The sequence below is a fragment of the Martes martes genome, assembly GCF_963455335.1.
Source record: "Martes martes genome assembly, chromosome: 5".
Lineage (NCBI taxonomy): Eukaryota > Metazoa > Chordata > Mammalia > Carnivora > Mustelidae > Martes > Martes martes.
The window spans coordinates 156,982,784-157,003,335 of NC_137892.1; the positions used below are offsets into that span (position 1 = coordinate 156,982,784).

The 20,552-nt window shown below is 44.9% G+C and overlaps 1 protein-coding gene across 2 annotated transcripts in view; it reads left to right on the plus strand.

Annotated features, from left to right (window-relative positions):
* CTNND2 (catenin delta 2) overlaps positions 1–20,552 on the plus strand; it is a gene marked incomplete at its 5' end in the record, with an annotated part of 906,977 nt that overhangs the window by 643,525 nt on the left and 242,900 nt on the right. For both annotated transcript variants that reach the window (XM_080804204.1, XM_080804205.1), the window contains one exon: positions 10,631–10,763. In XM_080804204.1, coding sequence (XP_080660330.1) covers positions 10,631–10,763 — 133 coding nt within the window. The remainder of the gene's footprint in view (positions 1–10,630; positions 10,764–20,552) is intronic.

Below are 20,552 nucleotides of genomic sequence, written 5' to 3' on the forward strand. Positions count from 1 at the left end.
TCCACACCCAGCCCAATGCAGGGTTCAATCTCACGACCCTGAGATCGTGACTTGAGCCAAAATCAAGAATTAAGATGCTTCAAAACCCTCGGGTTGTTTTTCAGAGTCCATAGTCTCTCATGGTTCACGGGCGAGGGGTGGGAGGTTGGGGGAACCAGGTGGTGGGTATTAGGGAGGGCACAGATTGCATGGAGCACTGGGTGTGGTGAAAAAACAATGAATACTGTTACGCTGAAAATAAATAAAACATTAAAAAAATAAAATAAATATATATAAATAAAGAAAGAAAGAAAGAATTAGATGCTTTACTGACTGAGCCACCCAAGTGCCCCAGTTCTGGCATTTTTTGAATTACATCTTTTATTTGATGTATGGTTATTGCTTACTTGGAATCTGTCTTCTCTGCTAAATTATAAATAATTTGAGGTCAGGAGTCAATATTCCTATCCCCAGGACCTAGAGCTTTTCCTGATTCATAAAAAGACTTCTTAAATACTCATGGAAGGTGACAATACATGGGTAATATTTTCATATGATGTGTTACTTCATTTTAAAGAGTATCTTCAAACATCTTTCTTACTTGGTACCTCTTCTGGACCAAATTTTGTTAGATTCTTTTGAGATTTTCTTTAAAGGAAGTACCTCTGTTCAGTGTTATCTCCAATAAATTGAGTTGTCATTCTTTGGAGGACTAAAATAAGGTGACAAAGATGAAATTGTATGTGTGAAACATGCTACCAGCATTTGCAGGACCGAAACCAACAACGAGTATCACTAGATACCACAGCTGGACTCTGCTTAGCAATCACCCCTCAAATATATTCTCACAGCTTCCTTTCTAAAGACTCCGAGATAGCTGCCATGGGACTGTTTCTCACTTCCAGAATCATGGAGCCTAGCGTGCGGTCTTTGCAGATGGTGTTCTTGCTTATAGAATGTGTTTACCGGTATAATTATGGTTTTTATCAGAAGTTCAGAATTTTTCAGAAGAATCATTAAAAGCTCCTTTTTAAAGATCTTTTTTCACAGAACTGTCAGATGATATCATTTCCTAATTTATAAGAAAGCGTGCTATGTTCTATGATTTATGCACAGTATATTTTTAGGTCATTTTTAATTTTATTTAATATTACGTTTCCTTTAATACATATAATAAAACTTTTTGAGGGTGATGAGGGCCTTTCTGGCTTTTTCTCAAATTCCTAATCTAATGGTGGGGCAAAATCCTGATCGCTGCCAGTATTGACAAAGTAAACACCGTTGCTCTAGAAACCTAGACTCACGCACTCCTCACCTGGACTGTGAGCATCAGATCCCTCCCTGTGTCCCCACTGGAGGTTCACAGGTCCAGGTGATTTTTCTAGGAAATATTGCAGGCTATTAATTTTAAAATGGGTACATAGGCATAGAATATAAACATTTTCCGTAAAGTCATTATGGCTCACAAGGAAAAGTTTATGGTACTAATTTGTCCTTTGTTCCCTTGGGCTATTACCACCATACACAGCCTGTTAGAATTTCCAGAGCAACTAAATGCTTATATGTAGGAAGTTGATTTTTCATTGCGGAACATATTTTATTGAAAAAGTCTAGTTGTGTTCACCGATAAAAAAAATAGTGTTTTGAATTTTATTGATACTGAATAGGTATTACAACATAATTGATAATATTCTTTGCAATCTAACGGACTATTAGAATATTGAGGCCCTTAATAGAAGCAGAAATTCCCTGGTACTTAAAATACATGAGATTTAAAATGATAAATAATAGCATAAATTTTTGCTAATCATTTCTCATTGTTTTCCCCCCTTGGTCCTAATCAACTGAACTCTGAGAAAAAGCCCATTGCTCGGCTAAGATTTATTTAAGGCCCTCTCGCCTCCTGTCTGACGTGCCCCACACATTCCTGCCTGAGGGTCTTGTCACTGTTTTCCCGTTCTGGAACATTCCTTCCACCCAGGACCACCTCCAGGGTCAGCTTCTCAAGGAGCTGATCCATAGCCACAGTATTCACAGTAACAACCCCCACCTAGCCCATGGGTCGTAGCTTGGGGCACGAGCGTGCATGTACCAGTATTGCCTCTGTCTGCTTTATTTTTCCCCTTACGCTTGTATTAGTGTCCTGTGGCTGCTGTGACAAAATACAACAAACAAGGTGGCTTAAAACAGAAATTAATTCTCTAACAGTTGAGGAGATCAGAAGTCAAGTCAAAGTGTCAGCAGAGTTGGCTCCTTCCAGAGGCTCTGAAGGAGAAAATGTTCATGCCTCCTTGCTTCCTGTGGCGCCGGACAACCCTTGGCACCTGCTGGCTTATAGCCACATCACTCCAGTTCTGCCTCTGTCTGGACATTGATTTCTCCTCCCTGTGTCTCTCTGTGTCCTCTTACATGTCATATAAGGACTCTGTCATTGGATTGAGGGTCTGTCCTCATCTAGTAAGATCTCCTCGTGATACATAATTATATCTGTAAAGACCGTATTTCAAATAAGGTTCCTTTCCGAAGTCCCATGTGGACATGAATTGTTGAGGGGACACTATTGAACCCAACACATGCTTAACGCTATATGACAAATAATTTATTTTGCATTTAGTAAATTGCCAATCACCATAAGAAAGTGGTTTCCAAGGACTGGAACTTTCACCACGTTGAGCATTGGATCTCGAACAGCTAGGTGCACGGAGGCCCCTAAGCGAACAATGGCTGGAGGAGTGAGTGGTTTAGAGCTGAATCCTTGGACAGAGCTGGAAGCCAGGCAGCCTACAGGAATATGGTGGGATATGAAGGCTGCTCAGGCTTCCAGAAATAAGCCGCAGGTCGGAGAGGTGGCAGATTCAAACATACAACCGAGAGATGGTGGTTGGTAAGTCAGAGTATATCCCGGACCATCCGCGATCACAGGGAGGACTCCCAGAGGCAGGAGTTGGAGGTGGTACCTCTTGGGATAACCCAGGCAGCTCCCTACGCCAGTGGCGTAGTCTCTTGTCAGCTTAGAAAGGCCACGCATGCGTCTGGTTTCCTGGGGCTATAACAAATTAACAGAAAGTTAATGATTTACAGTAACACTCATCGATCCTCTCATGGCCCTGAAGGCCAGAAGTCTGAAATCAGGTTCCCTGGGCCGTCATCAGCGGGTCAGTAGGGCCATGCTGCGTCCTGAGGTTCTAGGGGAAATTCCTTGTCCTTGCCTTTTCCTCCTGGAACTACGCTGCTTACATTTCGTGGCTCGTGGGCCCTGCCTCTGTCCTCCCAGACAACAACATAGTTTATTTCAATGGTATGTTGCCTTCTTAGTCTATGCAAAGTCCATGTTGCCAAATAAGGTAGCATTTCACGGGTTGCAGGGATGAGAACCGGGTCCCTTGGGGGCCCTTAATGAGCCTACCACGGTATCCTAACCGGAGGCCAGCCACAGATGTGGGGACAAGTATAAGGAGTCCCACAGTCTTCCTTCCTGATCTCCCAGTGCAGGAAGCGGTGGGATCCCGTGGTCCCACTTCACTACAGGAATGGCCCCTTCTCTCCCCTATGAACTTCTCTGCTGATGGCAGGCCTACTTGTAAGGAAGGAGTCAAATTTGAAACAAGCAGGTATGCTGACCTTGTGCTCCCAACATTTGATGTCTCCCTCTTTTTGTACTTGATTTTTCATATGTTTTATGATATCATCATAGATGATTTGTGTGAGTTGCCTCAATAGTTCATGAAAAGAGAAGGTATAATTAGTCATGCAGATCTAAGATAAAAGAGGATTGTCCCCACGGGGGAAGAGCTGGCTGGGTGGTCCCCGACGGTATCCAGTCCCTGGGAGCCGAACGTGTCTACAAACCATACTGTGGCTGCTCCATGCGGAGAAAAGTCGAGAAATCACGGTTGAGTGAATTAATGCTTATGATGCCGTTTGGGGAATTACACGTTCCCCAAATGTAAAGCTTGGAGAGAGCCATTTTTTCCTAAAAACTAAAGCAATTGAGCTTGTTTTCTAGATAGTCCTAATTCCAAGGCTCCTGTTTATTTAAAAGCTAAGATGTGTTGTTTAAATATGATAAACCACAGAGGGTAGCTTTTGGTGTGTGCTAGCAAATATCCAGGAGCGAGGATGAAGGCTTTGATGCTTCCGTGTGTGTCTCGCTGCATAGGATCTCCTTTGTCAACAACAATTAAAATATCTCCATTTTGTTGTAAAAATTTCCACCTATCTGACTTTCTTCAGACCACCAGCTCCACTCCCCAAACCTTATCATCAAGACCTAAATCGAAAACAAAACAGCTGGTCTCATGGCTCTGGATGCAAAAGTTCAAGCCAATAGGGTCTTTAAAACTTTTGGTTAGACTTCCAAATTTTATAAATGGCGGGGATTTTCCTACCTTTAAGCAATGTCCAGACAGCCGCGCCCCAGTGGAAATTATTGAATCTACAGTGAATGTAAGTCATGACCCTCCAACACTTAAGAACCAAGTTGAGGCATGTTCCTCTGATTTTTGCTAGAAAATCAAATCTTGAACTCCCAAAGACTTTGGTTGTCCGGGGGTTCTTTTCAGTGCGGAAGTAAACTTGCTAAAATGTTGTGACAGTGTATCAACTTTTCAGTTTCTCTGCCAGCCTATCATAGAAACGGATTTCAAACTGTTTGCTATTTAGCTCGGAGCTGAGTGCTTGTAATTTTAACAACTCAGATAGTCCATATAAGAGTGAGGATTTTGTCACAATATTGTTGGTCTATGTGACAAGTTTTAATGGGGAAAAGGTTACATTTGCATATTCTCCAGTTGCATTAACATTTCGAAAGTGAAGCCCAGTCACAAACGAGAGAGTTATGCGTTTGCTCCGGTAGAAAATGGTAGATGGTTCTTATTTCTTGTTCTTCTCTTCTTCCTCTAGTTGTATATAATACTGGACTTTTCTCAAGTGTCCACACTGCATGCCCAACATTGCTCTAAAGGGTTCATATATAATATTTCTGATCATCCTATCAATCCTCTGAGGTTGGAATTATTACATCATTATGAGAGATGGACCCAGCGAACATTTACTCCAAACAAAGAACATGCCAGCTGGTGGAGATTCAGCAGCAAATCAGACACAGAGGGAGGGGCCCAAGGCTACAGAGAGAGTTCATGGTAGAGCAGGATTGGAGCCAACCCTGACTGCATCCAAAGAATTTTTGCCCACCAGGGTACTCTGCGGCTGGAGGGTGATGGGGGAGGGGGGGATTCAAAATGGCACCTTTGCATTAACAATTTTTACGACAAGCTAAAGTCGTGTCTGTTTTTATCCTTATGTTCCTTCAAGTAAGTATCAATAAACACATCAGTAGATGGTTATTTTTAAAAAATTAAATGGTATTGTATAAATTTCCAAAATACAGATGTATTTCCTTTAGAGCAATCTTAGGGTAACCATCTCTAGTGTATTTCCAGCTGTCAATATCTTACCAACCACTTTCTCATTTATTAGTTCATGTGTCATTTAAGACCATATCCCATGAAATAGGTGGTGTTATTTGCTGTATTTGATCCATGGAAATCAAGACCAGCAAACACTGGGGGGCTCTCCTGTATTTATGGGCTAGAAGGGAGGAAGTCAGATGTTCAAGTTCTAAACGCTTCCTCAGTTAATTTTGATGCCAAATCCTGGGTCCATTCTACTAAAATAATCAAGGAATGAAAGACTTACAACGTGCTTACTCAGCATGAGGGGTCAGATCCAGTCCGTGTTTAGACCAGAGTTTCTCAAGCCTGGCTCTCATGACAGTTTGGGAACAGATAAGTCTTTGTTGGGGAGGGCCATCCCGTCCATGGTGGGCTGTTCAACAGGATTCCTGGCTTCTCCCCTCTGGATGCCAAGAGTATCTTCCAGTTCAGTTGTGACAACCAAAATTGTCACCAAGCATTGCCAAATGCTCCTGTGGACACTTTTTTAAACATATTTCTTTTTGAGATATTGTCTTTTAAAAATCCCCTGGTTAGACATTATTTCACGGCAGTGATCCCAGCAGGCAACATAGTTGTGGGGTTAAATTTATCTATTTGAAAGCAGACTGCAAGTGTTATTTCGTCTCCACCACTTAAGTTTGTACCATCTGTGAGTCAAATTTCGTCCTCTGTAAAATGAAAATAAACCACGTAAGACTACTTAAGGATGAAAGAGTTAAAGTGTGCGAACAGGGAACCATGGCAACTGACGTTTAGTGCGCTCACATTCTTACTTAAGGTGATTTTTCTGGCTGTTCCATAAGCCAAAACAAACCTAGTATTTCTTAGCTTTCTTCTTCACAATCCTGACTACAGAACCAGAATGTTTGTATTTGAATGAAAGGCCCTTTATGATCTCATCCCGGACTTGCTTTCCCCTTTGTCCACCGTCCCCTCTCCGAATCCGCCCTCCTCCCCACGGCCTGTTCTTAGCCATGCCCCAGCCAGGCTGAGCACACACCTTTCCCAAATCCGCCAACCCCTCCACGAGCCCATGTGTCCACCTGTACTGCTCCTTCGTTGGTATTTGTCTTTTCCAGAGCTTGCCTTATGAATCCTTGAGGATTAAGACCTTATGTGAAGAAATCATATCATATACCAAACTCTGGCCCAAATGAGATGAATGTTTTATTTCCTCTGGACCTCTAGTTCTTTCCCTGGAGTCTCTCCCCATGAGCAACAAAAAATCCAAACAATCTCATCGAAGTGAGAAAAAAAAAAAAAACATTCCAGAAAAAGAGACTTCAATATGAATCATTCCCTAAACTTTAGGGGGAGGGGTGCTCCTTTAGCATCTCTCTTGTGAAACTGAAGAGAACATTTGAAAACGTTAGTATCCTCTTCAGCAGTACCCACTGACACGGCTGAGGCCAGGGAATGCCGGTTAGAAGAAACCAGAAGCAAATGGTCTTGACGTACCATCCACTACAGCCCAATTCCTGGAAAGCTGGTTTAGGCTGGGAGCCATCAAGTCATTTTAAACACTAACTTATTGTTGTCTTCAGTCTTTACCTGGCTCTCTGACCTCTCTTGCCCCCTTTCACTTGGTCCCAGAGTACCCCCCCACCAAACCCCACTTGCACATGATCCAGACACGGCGGCTCCAGGAATTCCTTCACACGGTGGGAAAAACCATTTTCCCGTGGAGCCTACAACAGAGAGAGTATGGGGGTGAGAAATAGTCAAAAGAGTAATGGAAGAGAATTTCACAGTCCTGAGTATTGTGGATAAAACAGGGCAGTAGGTAAGATGACTCCGGCAGTCAGGCTTGTTTGGCTGGAAGTTTCCGGGCGCTGCCCTCCAAGACATATGACCTGAGACCTAATAGAGGGGAGAGAACACCAGGCAAAGACCCGAGGGTAAAGCCTCCCCGAAGAACCAGGATCTTGAAGGGGGGGACAGGAGTACCATTTTCAATAGGAAGGAAACTCTTTGGGGAGGTTGGGCCGGCAACTCAGAAGCAGGGAAGAGTCCTCTGTGTGGGCCTCCCAAGCCCCATGGAGGAGTCAGCTGTTCTCCTAGGTGTAATGGGCAGCCGATGGAGGGTTTGAGACACAGAGATATGAGATTGATACCTAGAAAAGATTGCTCAGATGGGCAACATGGAGAATGACGGTGTGCGTGTAGGTAGAGGCGTGGCAGAGGAAGGGAAACCATTCCAGAGTGACCAACTGGCCAGGGAAAGGACCTCAGTAGAACAGAGGTAACACTCTCCCTGCCAAGATGCTTTCTTCACTCATTCCTTCATGCCTTCATTCCTTCAGAGCCCATTTATGTCATCTCCGTTTTGTTCCAGGGCTACCTTACATGGTAGTTAACAAACATGACCAGAAAGTTGTGGCCATGGCCTCCTGGAACTTACCACAGGGTGGAGAGGGGCTAGTGCTTGGTCACAGTCCACAACACAGCCAAGGCACTCCCACCGGGACTGTGTAGAAGGGACTCACAGAGGGCTTTGCTGAGGAAATCACAAAGAACCCAAGACTCTGCATTTGAGTGAGAGGCCCCCGGGGCCAAGACCATTCCAGGTGACAGGAGCAGAGGTGGGAGAGAGCACCACCCAGCTGTCAGCCAGTGTGGCCCATGCAGGGATCCCAGGGAGGCCATGGGACACAGGCTGGCGAGGTGGGGATGGCAGATCCAGCAATGCCCAGTGAGCCATGGGAAGAGCCTGGTCTTTATGCCAAGGACGCTAAGAACCAGTGAAGGGTTTGAAGCAGGGATGTGGCACAGTGAGGTTTGGGTTTGTGCCTATTTAGATGCCTTAGAGAGGAAGAAGGGTGGGTGGGAGGTGACTGGCTTGGTCAGCACGGTGGAAGGTGAGGAATAGGTTTGGGGAGAGAGTGGTGGGGTAGAGGATGTCTGGGTTTCCGGAAGTTACAAGTGGAGGCTGACAACAGCCTTGCTTATGACCAAGAGTGAAGAGCTTAGACCCCTCCTGGACACATGATTCTTTAGAAGGTTTATCTGTTATGAGTTTGGGCTCTGTGTGTGTGTGTATGTGTATGTGCACATGTGTATATTCATGCCTTTACACAGACGAACCCATGTGCGTGTATCCATGCTGTCCCAAAGACTAGAGCTCTTGTTTGAAAGACACTATTGATATGTGCCATATAAGCCCAATAGAGCAGGGTGCCTGGGTGACTCAGTTGGTTAAGTGACTCCTTTCAGCTCAGGTCAAGGTCCCGGTATCCCAGGATAGAGCCCTGCATGGGGCTCCCAGCTCCGTGGCGGGGGGGGGGGGGGTCTGCTTCTCCCTCTGACCTTCTCTCCTATTATGCTCTCTCTCACTCTCTCTCTCAAATAAATAAAACAATCTTTAAAAAAATAAACCTAATAGAGGGGTTATTATCTGGTTAATAAAATAGGCTGAAATGAATTCTTTGCTAATCACTTTCCAGTAGCACAGGCGCACCTGAATTCATCTTAGCCATCAAGGGTCTGTATGACACTGCTAATCTGAATTTGTAGGTATTCTGTAGATTTTTATTTTATTTGAACAAAGAATAGAATTTCAGTTGGCTGCTCTTCTAAGCAGAGGGACTGTGCTATCTTGATGTTGCCGAGGTGGTTCAGATCATGCAAGAGAAGGAAATTAAACTAAAAAGAAGAGGCTCCCTGTGTTTCAATCCATAATTGTTTTTTTACTTTGATCACATAGCTAAAAAATTTCAGTAGTTTGCCTACTACTATCAGCAATCACTTATGGATATTTTGTAGCGGAGATACTACTGTACTTTATGTCCTTTTGGAGAATATGTGTGGCTGTCTAAAATGTTATGTGAATTTATTTAATACTTAGTGCACATTCAATTGAATGCTGTTTTTTTCCAATAAAAACCGAGCCAAATCCAAAGGAGTCCTATTGCCTATTGTCTTCAGAGCCTGGAAAGGCAGTGCTAACACGATTCAAGGTTTGCTTGACAACCTCTGCTAGTTGTGATAAAGGGAAGATAAAGAGAACAGGTTAGAATCTACGAGGACACTTTTAACCTTTGTCTGTTCCTTCTCTGCCCCATTTTTCATGACTTCTCTTCTCAGATGACAGCACTGACCTAGTATCAACAGGATGTACGCTTTTAAGTTGTTTTTCCAGGAGTGGAGTGGTTATTGTAAAGCCATCTCATTTCTCTCCCGCCCTCTCCGTTGGATAAATAGTACCCTTCTGTGGCATGTGGGTCAAGTTTTTATCTGTGGTCTCAGAGGTTGCTTTTTTATTTCTCTGTTAAAAATCGGTTCCTTGCTGCAGGAATGGAATCCCTACAGTTGGCCTGGTTACCTCCATGTTCTAGAGGGCTGAGCTGATTTATTTCATAAAACAATATTCCTTTGCATAATGGTACAATCAATCTTGTGTTTTAGGATGGGCTTAAATGTCTCAGAGTGTATTTGTTACATTAAATAAACAACCCGCTTCTTGGAGTAGCTCAGATGTGAAAAGGGGAATACAGGAGAAGACTGTGTAATGCAAAAAACTGATGATTAACATTGTATGGATAGACCTAACTCTTGAATTTCCTTTTATGACATCTTCCTGTCGAATTGATTATGGAATCTGTTTATTTTTCTAGAAGAGATTATGAAAACAGTAGCAACAATACTAATCATAAGAATAATAAAGATGGTGTCAAGTGCTATCACAACATTTTGGTTTGGACCCATCCAGTTATCTATTCTCTGCTCTGATAATTTAGCTAAATGCTTCCCCTGAATCAGACCACTGAAATAATATATTAGGAAATTAACGTGACCTTATAAATTCTCCATTTAGGCCCAAATCAAAAATGTATATATATATATAAAATCATGTGACACTTTAAGTCATTTTTTTTTGGTAATCTTTGTAAACATGTAACTTTAGTTGATACATTTAAGAGTTCATATATATATATATATACACACACACACACATATATATATGTATATATTCTACATATGATACATATGTGTATACACATATACACTTCCAAGCCATCTACTTAGGGAAGTCATTTCCAAAGCTTCCAGTTGATATGTGTGTAAGAAGACCAGAACCACCATTTGTGAAATTTGTGAAATTTCATAAGCTCTTAAGTGCATTTCATAAATGGGTTAATGGTGTGTTAACACCGTGGGAAGATTCCTCTCTCATGTTCTCCTGCCTTCCTCTTCAGAGAATTTGGATGGAGAGACCCGGAACTGCCAGAAGTGATTCAGATGCTCCAACACCAGTTTCCTTCAGTCCAGTCTAATGCTGCAGCCTACTTACAACACCTCTGCTTTGGAGACAATAAAATTAAAGCTGAGGTAAGCACTCCTTGGATTCAGACATGCCTGGTGGTAGACTCATCATCCCCGAGGTCTTGCAGAGTAGTTGAAAGGGGAAAGAAGGAAAGCTCTGTTTCCAAAGTTTAGATCCGTATTTAAAGCTGAAATGGCACTTCCTCTCTAATTAATTGGCATGTGTATACATACAGTCTTCTTTTTTAATATTTGAATACTGAGGAGTAGGTGACCCAGGGTCCCTGCCAGCATTAACACTAGACTTTCCGTGGGATTTGCCTCCCTCCTCCCGATTCCATCTCTGCCTTGAAATCTTCAAGAAATACAAAGCAATCTTACTTTACAAGATTACTACAATCAACCTATGGTATCATCTGTCCTTCCTGGAAAACTCGCTTAGAGGAGGAGAACTTTAGGCACTAAACAAGCTTTGTGCTATAATCAAGAATTTTGAGCCATTTACAAAAATACCAGTGAGTGTAATATGGATTATATGTGGTCCATGAACGAGCATATTGTCTGTGTCCATTATGTAAACAATTGTTCGCGTGCTTTGGTACTTGGAATATTTTGTATAATTTTGCCGCATGATGCTTCTGGAAAAGCAAAGTGGTCAGCATAGCTAACTCTGATTTTTTTAGACAAGGGACAAGTGTTTGCATATAAGCTGCTGAGTAATCAATTTTTTAAAAAGATTTGCTAAGCTATAAAGAGTCATCTCCATAGCATGGAAGCAATTTTGAGGATGAGTTGAAATTAGTTTAAGAGTGGAAAGAAGAACTTTGGAGATAAAATTGCAATTTATTATAGATGTTGCTTGCTTGCACTGGGATAGAAATAGCCTAGCAGCTTTTCATCATTTCTTTCTGTCTTCCACTGGGACTCAAAGGACTTACCAGAAAAGTCACCTGTCTTTGTGGATTGAATATAGGGCAGTGGTTCTCATTCAGATGTGATTTTTGCCCAGCTGACAACATCTGGAAACATTAGCGGTTGTCACAATTGGAGAGGGCTGCGGTGGGCCGGGTTAGGGCTGCTGGAACACCCTAAAGTTCACATGCACAGGGCAGCACCCACGACAAAGAATCCTCCAGTCCCAAAGGTCAACGGTGCCAACGTGGAGATAAAGAAAAATATTATTTATCTAAGATGCATTTAAAGGGTCAGAAACTGCTATCACAGTTATATAAAATGATCTAAAAATAAATTAAGGTTACATAGCTTGTGTCCCAGATGGAAATTTTCTCAAACCCTCTGTGCCTTTAATAGAAAACAATAGCCACTCAAAGTGCCAGACAGATTTCTGATTAGGGGGTTACATACCATCATCTTTGCAAGGTCACAACCTCAAGGGCTTCTTGAAAGGCCAAGGAAGCGTTTGATTCCATGATAAGCATCAGGTTGGATCCAGGGGTATTGTGAGACCCCCACCAAAGTGGGAACGTGGTTCTGAAGTCAAGACTGCGGCCACCGTGCACACACCCAGAAAGTATGAAAAGGATTGAGTATGTGAGTATGGATTACTCACATAATGAGGCTTGTTGGAGTGGTGTGGGGGGGCTCCCAAGCAGGACTGAAATTGACTTGAGAGCCAGAAAGGAAGCTGGCTTGGGTTTTTATGATGATTAGGGGGTAGAGCCAGGGTGAAGGTTCTCCCATGTGGCTAGGGACTGGTGTGGTTTGAACTGCCTACTGAGGCCGAAGGAGGATGACTCAAGCCTTCTTATCGCTCAGGTGTGGGCAGAGGGAAAGTGGGAGGCTTGAAAGTTGTCAGAAGCCAAACATCTCAACACAGAGTCTGAATCTTTATTATCAAGAGTCATGTAGTCGGTGAGACAGTACAGACGTTGTGAAGTCACTGGTCCCACTGGCTCTGTCTCCATGATCCTTGGACTGGCCTTGAAGCCTCTCATTGGCAGGGACACCCAGTGGCTTGCTGTGGACTTGGGCGTCGGTCCCTGGGGCCAGCCAGACAAGGTGCAGTGGAGGGGGGTGGGGGAGTGACTGGCACGGAGTCCCTGTCACACAGACACGTCTCGCAGACCTGCGTCCCCGCTCACCAGCTGTGCCTCCTTGAACGAGCTGATTGTCCTCTCAATCCTCAAAATGGACATACTGAAACCTCTGTTGCGAAGTCTTTGTGGGAACTACACAACTTAATGTATGCAGACCACTTCGTGCTCACATATTCATTCCCCCATTCGTGTTCTTTCAGAACATTCCAGTTACTTTGTATCTTTTTTTATGTTCATCTTAAGTTCCTTTCTTTTACTTTATTTAAAATACCAGTTATCGTAGTGTATGTCTGTATGGGCACAAGTGTTTGTTTTTCTGATCTCCCTCGCTGTGGGAGCCCTCGAGGCTGCGGGAGGGTCTCGCAGCAGCCGACACGTTACAGCGGTGGCTCGTCTCGTGGAGGTCAGCCCTTCGCTGCACGACCCTGCCCCCCGAGGGCTCCACACACAGGACGGGAAGAATGGTGTGGGACTGAGATCACCTGAGACCACGTGGGTGAAAGGAGAGTGAAGCTGGCAGAGACAAGCCGAAGGGACAGGGACGGTGCGCACGCCTAAGTAAAGATTATTTATTTATTTGTTTGTTTGGGAGAGAGAGAAAGCAGAGTGGGGTGGGGGGCAGGGGAAGAGGGAGAAGCAGGCTCCCCGCTGAGCAGGGTGCCCAGCGCGGGGCTGGATCCCAGGACCCCAGGATCACGACCTGAGCCAAAGGCAGATGCTTCACCCAGTGAGCCCCCCCTGGCATCCAGCACACACCTAAATAAAACACCAAGTGAGCCATCTGGAGATTCCCTTTCTCGCTTCTTCAGTCACATGGGGAACTCAGATGCGTATACACACACACACACACAAATTCACACATGCACACTTACACACACATTACCCCTGATAGGGACTTGGCACAGGTGTGTCTTGAGTTCTCATCCCAATTCGGGCCCCAAACCATTAGTGATGGTTCTCCCTTCGTGAAGGATGGCTGCCTGTCATGTTTTCATACACAGGTATTGATTTTTGTAATTACCTGTTGTTCAGATACTAATCCTGAGGCTCTCGCCTTGCCGGTATGCTCCGGCTCCCGGCCTTCCAGTCGCATTTTAGTGAATTGATTTAGCTCTTCAGACTACGTTTCATTATTGGTATTGACTTTGCTCACACGATGGATAGACCATTGGACAAAAGGCAGAATTAAATCTCCTCTATGTGGAGGGTCATAAATCATGCCTTTCTACATTCCTCATTACAGGGCTTTGTACGGTTTTCATGTAATGAAGCTAAGAAATTCAAGTGATGCCTGATCTCATAGGTACAGAGTTGAGAATTCGCTTCCGTAAATCGGCAGGTGAAAGCCCCGTCCCTAACTTTTCCCCCTGGTCTGGTGAACGCGGATTGGCCTCAGCCCCCCAGGAGCAGGTGGCGTCGAGGGGAGAGATCTGGGTTGGGCCAGTTGGCAACCACCAGTGACTGGGGGTCTGCGGACACGGGGTGCACGGACCCAGGCCGGAACATTCGGTTGCAAATGAGACAAGCAGATATTCCTCAAAGAGCTCCGAGCCAGACTGAGATGAGATCAGAACAAAAGCAGTTGAGGAACCACTAACGAGGCCTGGCGAAGGAGAAGCGTTAACGATAGGGTCTGGGCTGTTCCCACAAACACGCTGAGTTTGTACCGCTCATTATTACGGACCCCATGAGCATCTGATATTTGCGTGTCCTCCTGCTTCAGGGCAGAGACTTCAGTGGCCCCGATGGGTGTCGGTAATATTTGAACTATGTCTGCTGCTACACTGTCTCCTACATTGCCGGGAACATCACAATCCATTGAGCTTTACATCACCTGTGGACTTGTGAGACACAAAACATTTGGAGAAAAACAAAACAAACAAAACCCCCAAACACTCAAAAACAAAACAAAACAAAATAAAGCTTGCTCACATGTATGTCCCACCAGCATCATTTAGGAAGTGCCTACATGGTAATCTCTTAGCATTTTTCATAAATCCTTTCTTCATTCTTTCTGGGAGTTCCTCAGCTAGGAATATTAAGAATATCCATTGATTTGGGGGTAATCCCAGGTGCCTCTCATGGGTTGAAATGCTTTGAGTTTGTTTATGTTCTGCCCGTGTGCGAGTTAGGATGGGGCACAGGTGGGCACCGCGTCCTCACACATGAACAGTCACACACAGAAAAAGATCATGAGACACACGCCGTATGGCAGCGTTCAAGTTCATTCGTCTCCTAGAAATTTTTTTTTTAAAAAGCATTTTTACAGTTTCAAGTGAGAAGAAGATTCTCCTTAAAATTCAAAATCTTGGCTATTTTAATTTACTTTATAATAAACTAACAGGGGTACCTGGATAGTTCCGTCACTGAAACATCTGCCTTTGGGTCAGGTCATGATCTCAGCGTCCTGGGATCAAGCTCAGCAGAGAGCCTGCTTCTCCCTCTCCCTCTGCCCCTCCCCCTGCTTGTGTGGTCTACTGCACACTCTCTCTCTCTCTCAAATAAATAAGTAAAATGTTTTTTAAAAACTAAAAAATAAACTAAGACGTGAATTTATTGGAAGTTTAAAATTAATTTAATAAACATTTAAAATTTCAAACAATTTTTTAATGTATTTTCTTTTAAGCAGAGGACCATTCCTTTAAACAACATGCCTGTTCAACAGAACCGGAACTGTATTGTAGGACTTTGTTATTAACTGACTGTGTCCACTTGTCTGTGATGGAAGGGACCGCTGACCCCTGCTGATGAAGATTTTTAGGGTTTTGACCAGATCACCTCTTCTTATAGGAGAAGTTTATTAAATTAGCTTTGACTACCAAATTTGCAGCCAAAGCGTTCAAAAATCTCACACAGTAAACTTTCGCACTGCGGTGATCAGCACGATTGCTCTAGGAAACCACTACTGATTTTACTCTCCTAACTCCCGGCGAACCTCTGGGGAGTCTCCTTAGCATCCTGACACCAATGAAGCTTTTAAAATTTGTTGTTTTTAAAGAAGGGGCATGTTCGTTTCCAGTGGGGAAATAAAGGAATTTACCAAATCCTGTTTTGAGTTAGTAGGGGAACCGAATACTAATAATATATAGATCCTATTTTTTTTAAAGATTTTATTTATTTATTAGAGAGAGCATGTGGGGAATGGTGCAGAGGGAGAAGGAGAAGCAGGCTTTCTGCTCCCTGCTCCTTGATGCCAAGCTGGCTCTCAGGACCCCGAGATCCTGACTTGAGCTGAAGGCAGAAGCGTCACCCCACCTGGGCCACCCAGGCACACCCAGATCCTATTTTTAAGGGATCTAAAACCTGCGGGACAGACAGTATAAACCAGGTAATATGACACCCTGTGTTAAGCACAACGGAACACCACCCCCCCCGCCCCCCCGCCCCACCACCCCAGCATGTTAACAAAAGGCTCAGAACCAAGCCTGGGGAGTCAGAGAAAGCTCCCTGCTTCCTACAGTGATGCACTGAATTTTAAATGAGAAGATCCCAGAAAAATGTAGCCTAAGCCATATCCACTTAGAATTAACAGGAGAGGGCTTGGATTTAAGAATATCAGTCCTTGGGACTGTGTGTGTGTGTGTGTGTGTGTGTGTGTGTCTGTGTGTGTGTGTGTTCGTGCACATGTCCATGTAGTTGCAACATCTTTATACCATTTACATTAATCTGTTTTTCCAAATTAGTGCTATCTTTCTGGAGTGATGATAACAGAGATTGGTTTTTCTTTTCCTTTCTCCTCTCCTCTCCTCTTCCCTCCTTCTCCTTCTCCTTCTTCTAGAGAAAGAGTGAGGGATGGGGGAGGAGCAAAGTGGGGGGGAGAGAGAGTTCCAAGCAGACTCCACGCCGAGCGCAGTGCTCCATCCGAGGACCAGAGGTCACAACCTAAACCAAAACCAAGAGTCGGATGCCCAACCGACTGTGCCCCCGAGGTACCCCAGAATTTGTTTCTGTGTATATGCATATGATCCCCCTTCCCCATAATTTTTATTTTATTCAGAGCGATTTAGAACATTCCATGTGGTGTTTAAAAAAATTTGACTTGTTCCTGTCTACTACACTTAAAGAGCTTCGTAATTTCTATTTTATCTTGGTTCTTTCTACCTCATATAGTTCGAGAGAAGGTGCTGTCCATCTTTTCAGCTGGTTACCTTTGAGCCATTTCTTCTCCTTTCTTCATCATAAATTGTTCTGCATTGTTGAAGACAGAGCCTCTAAGAGTTGCTAGATGTGAGTAGACAGTAAACCGCTGAGTATACGGCGTGGGCTCTGGAGCCAGGCTGCCTGCCCTTGAACCCGGCTCTTCTGCTCTGTAGCTCTGGGATCTTGGGCAAGTTTCTTTACCTGTCTGAGCCTCAGACTCCCACACCATCAAATGACATGGAGAACCCACAACACTCCAGAGAAAAGGCACACAGGCTGCCAGCCAGACTAAGTGCTTAAGGAAGGCGGGTTATTGTTCGTCTATGTTGAAAATATAAATTAAGGCAATCTCTTCCGAACCGGTAAATGTAAAACCGGTCTCCTAGCGTTAGAGACAGAACGGTTTGTGTATGCTGCTCTACTTGTATTTTTATCATTCACGTTTTGAAATCTACTGTTGTCAACTAAAGACATTGGAAGCACATGCTGTGTGTGGGCCTCCGCTGAGCCACTGTTTAAACAAGTAGATTCAACCACAGGCCTTTAGGAAATTAGAATCCAAAAAGTGTTTTTGTATGCCAACAGAGCAGAACACAGAAACAGGTCCAAATGCTTAATACGCTGCTATTAGATGAAGGTGGAATTTATGAGTATGTGCATTTGATGGATATTCACAAATCAGCTGTCCCGTTCCAGGCTCTCTTCCTGGCCCTGACATTACAGCCGCGAATGTGCCAGACTTAGGCGAGCAGTGGGGAGACGAGCACACAGAGACAGCACAGAAACCCGTGCTGTGTCAGATGACATCACGGAGAAAGCGCAGCGCAGGGATGAGGACAGAGGGTGATGGGGAGGTAGGGACCACTGCTGTCTTCTGTGAGGTGACTGGGAAGGTCATCTCCAGGAAACAGGGTCAGAGCAGTGCCCGAAGGCTGAGAGAGAGAACGGGAGGAACAACCATGGACTCAGTTCTCCGAGCACGAGTGACTATGCACAAAGGAGACATGCCCAAGGCAGGAACGTGCTTGCTTGTGCAGCAAGAGTGCGTTAGTTTCTTGCGGCTGCTGCAACAAAGAACCACAAACAGGGTAACTTAAAACAACACAAATTTATTCTCCCATAATTCTGGAGGCCAGAAGCCAAAGATCGAGGTATGGGCAGGGCCGGGCTCCCTCTGAGACTCTGGGTGGAGTGAATACTCCCTTGCCCCTTCCAGCTTCTGGTGAAGGCCCTCAGTCCTTGGTGTTCCTTGGTTTCTAGCTGCATCCCTCCAGGCTCTGCCTCTGACATGACAGGATCTCCTCTATACAAATCCGTGTCTCTATTTCCAGAGAAGTCCCGTTCACAGGTATGGGGAGTTAGGATTAACCTCTCATTTAGGCGGAGTAATCCAACCCATAACAAAGAGTAACCAGGAGTGTGGATGGAATCTAGAAAGATAGATAAGATCAGAGAAGTCAGCATCCGGGGTTGGATCATGGAAACCTTGCAAGGCAAAGGCCTTGTCACCAACGAGGAGAAATCTGGACCTGTTTTTTGGCCAAGTGGTTGAGAAAGTAGCACGTTTCAAGAGAGAATGCATTAAATGGTCATCGAAGATGGTAGCTGGTGATATGAACGATCAGGAGAAGGTGAATGGATGAATGAGGTGGGTGGGACTGCCCAGGTGCTTCGAAGGAGCTGTCAGAAAAGGAGGAAGGTGGGCCTCAGGTAGCCTCTTGTAGTGATCTCAAAGTGATTAAGAAATTGTGATAAAAACCGAGTGGCTTATTAGGTCTGAAGGAAATCTGGGTAGTTTCTGAGAGGACATGGAAGTGTTTGGAATGACAGTGGCATAAAGAAGACCAGCTGGAAACTTCTGGGTGACAGGTGATAGGCCTGCATAAAGAGAAGGAAGGAGGTGGTGGCTCTAAGACCCGTTTCCAAAGTGCTCTGGGATCTTGTTGTGTTTCATTATCATCCTAGCAGAAGGGGGAAGAATGCGGACTGGTACCAACTGCGCATTCTTGTGGGAGGGGCAAGATTGGCTCTGGGTCCCAGGGAGCAGGTGGCCATGGGGAAGTTAAGGTTTTTCAGGGATTTCAGCTCCTATGAACACAGGAGAGGTGGTATATGATCCACGCCTGAAGGAATGAAGACAACCCAATATATATGTTTTTCATTTCCACGTAGGTTTGGCTTTTCACACGTGAAAAGTGATAGAAGAGGTAGAATCCTGAGTTATTGGGCCAGTGCTTCCGGTGGAAAGGGCCATGAGTCAGCCTCCGTGGAGGATTGTAAGGGGGCAGTAGTGCGAATGGGCCGGGACAGACTTACAGCTACGGAGGGCAGATAGGATCACGGGGAGGTATGCATCAACCGGGTGCCTAGGTCCCCGGGCTGTGGGAGCCAAGTCAGAAGTACAGTGTTTTTGCAGTATGTGGGGAGAAGCAGAGACGAAGGCATCCAGAGACATCAAATGGCGGGAAAGCAGTGGCCTTCTTTATTTCAAGGAAAATGGGACTTGATAATACGGCAAAGATGTCTGGAGCTTGGTGGCCCTCTGCCGCTCCCTGCCACGTACCTTTCTTTCTTCCACATTTCGTGCTTCTCTCTCTCGATCCCGCCAGCTCCATCTCTTGCCCCTTTTCGCTTTTCACCCTCCTAAACCTGTGCCTGTCGTGGCATCTGTCAACTGTCCGGAAGTTTGTCCTGGCCTTGGTGACTTTCTCCAAGTGTTGAGGAGACTGAGGCTTTCTCTGACAAAGGTCTCTCCTCCTGAGTGTCAGGGCCGTCAGACATCAGCGTGACAGCTCTGTGTGACACACCAGAGAAGTGCCTTCTCCTGGCCCCAGAGGTCACTCAGTAGACACCTCAGTAGGTATAGCTCCCTGCAGGGAAATAAGTTGATCATTACCAGAATCCAGTTGAAAGAGAGCCCAGTCCTTGACAGGAGATGTCAGCCATAGGGACCTCACTGGTTTAATGGCCACTTCCATTGAGAAGTTTCGCAAGAGACCTGGAAGGCAGAAGGAAAGGATGTTGGGAAAAGGCTGGACATAGGACAGGAACAGCCCATAGTTTGTAGGTGGCAACAAAAAGCAAAAAAAAAAAAAAAAAAAAAATTCCCAGCCTGTCTACCTGCTCAGCTTCTGAGCTGGCGAATGACCCAGTGACACCAGAGCACAGGGGAGAGAGAGCGCAGAGGTTCTGTCATATCTAATGAGCAAGAACCCTATTTCCCCAAGTTTGAGGTCCCTTCAAGGAAAACCAACTGTGACAGGAGAGAAGAGACAGCATCAGAGGTGCAAAGGGGGCATGAACCACCCACTGCCCCAATTCTATAAGTGTGGGTCACACGGGCGCGACAGTCTTGGAGCCCGATTCTGTGTGAAGAAACCTCTTTTCTCCCTTCTCCCCACCTTCTGACAGCAAAAGAGAAACAGCAAGGAGGCAGGAGGAAGGTGGGAAGTGAGCCAGACAGCTGGCACTGGGTGAAGCCCTTAGGGAGAGTGCGATGTGGGGGAGGGGGAGGGGCAAAGATGGAGGTTGTAGAGATGGACAGGTTCCAGTCTTTATAACCGGAATGAGACTATTTTCATAAACAAAAGTGAATGAAAGTTGAGAAATCAGACCGGTGTGTTGAAGTGTCACCAGCCTACAGCGAGAGTCCTGATTA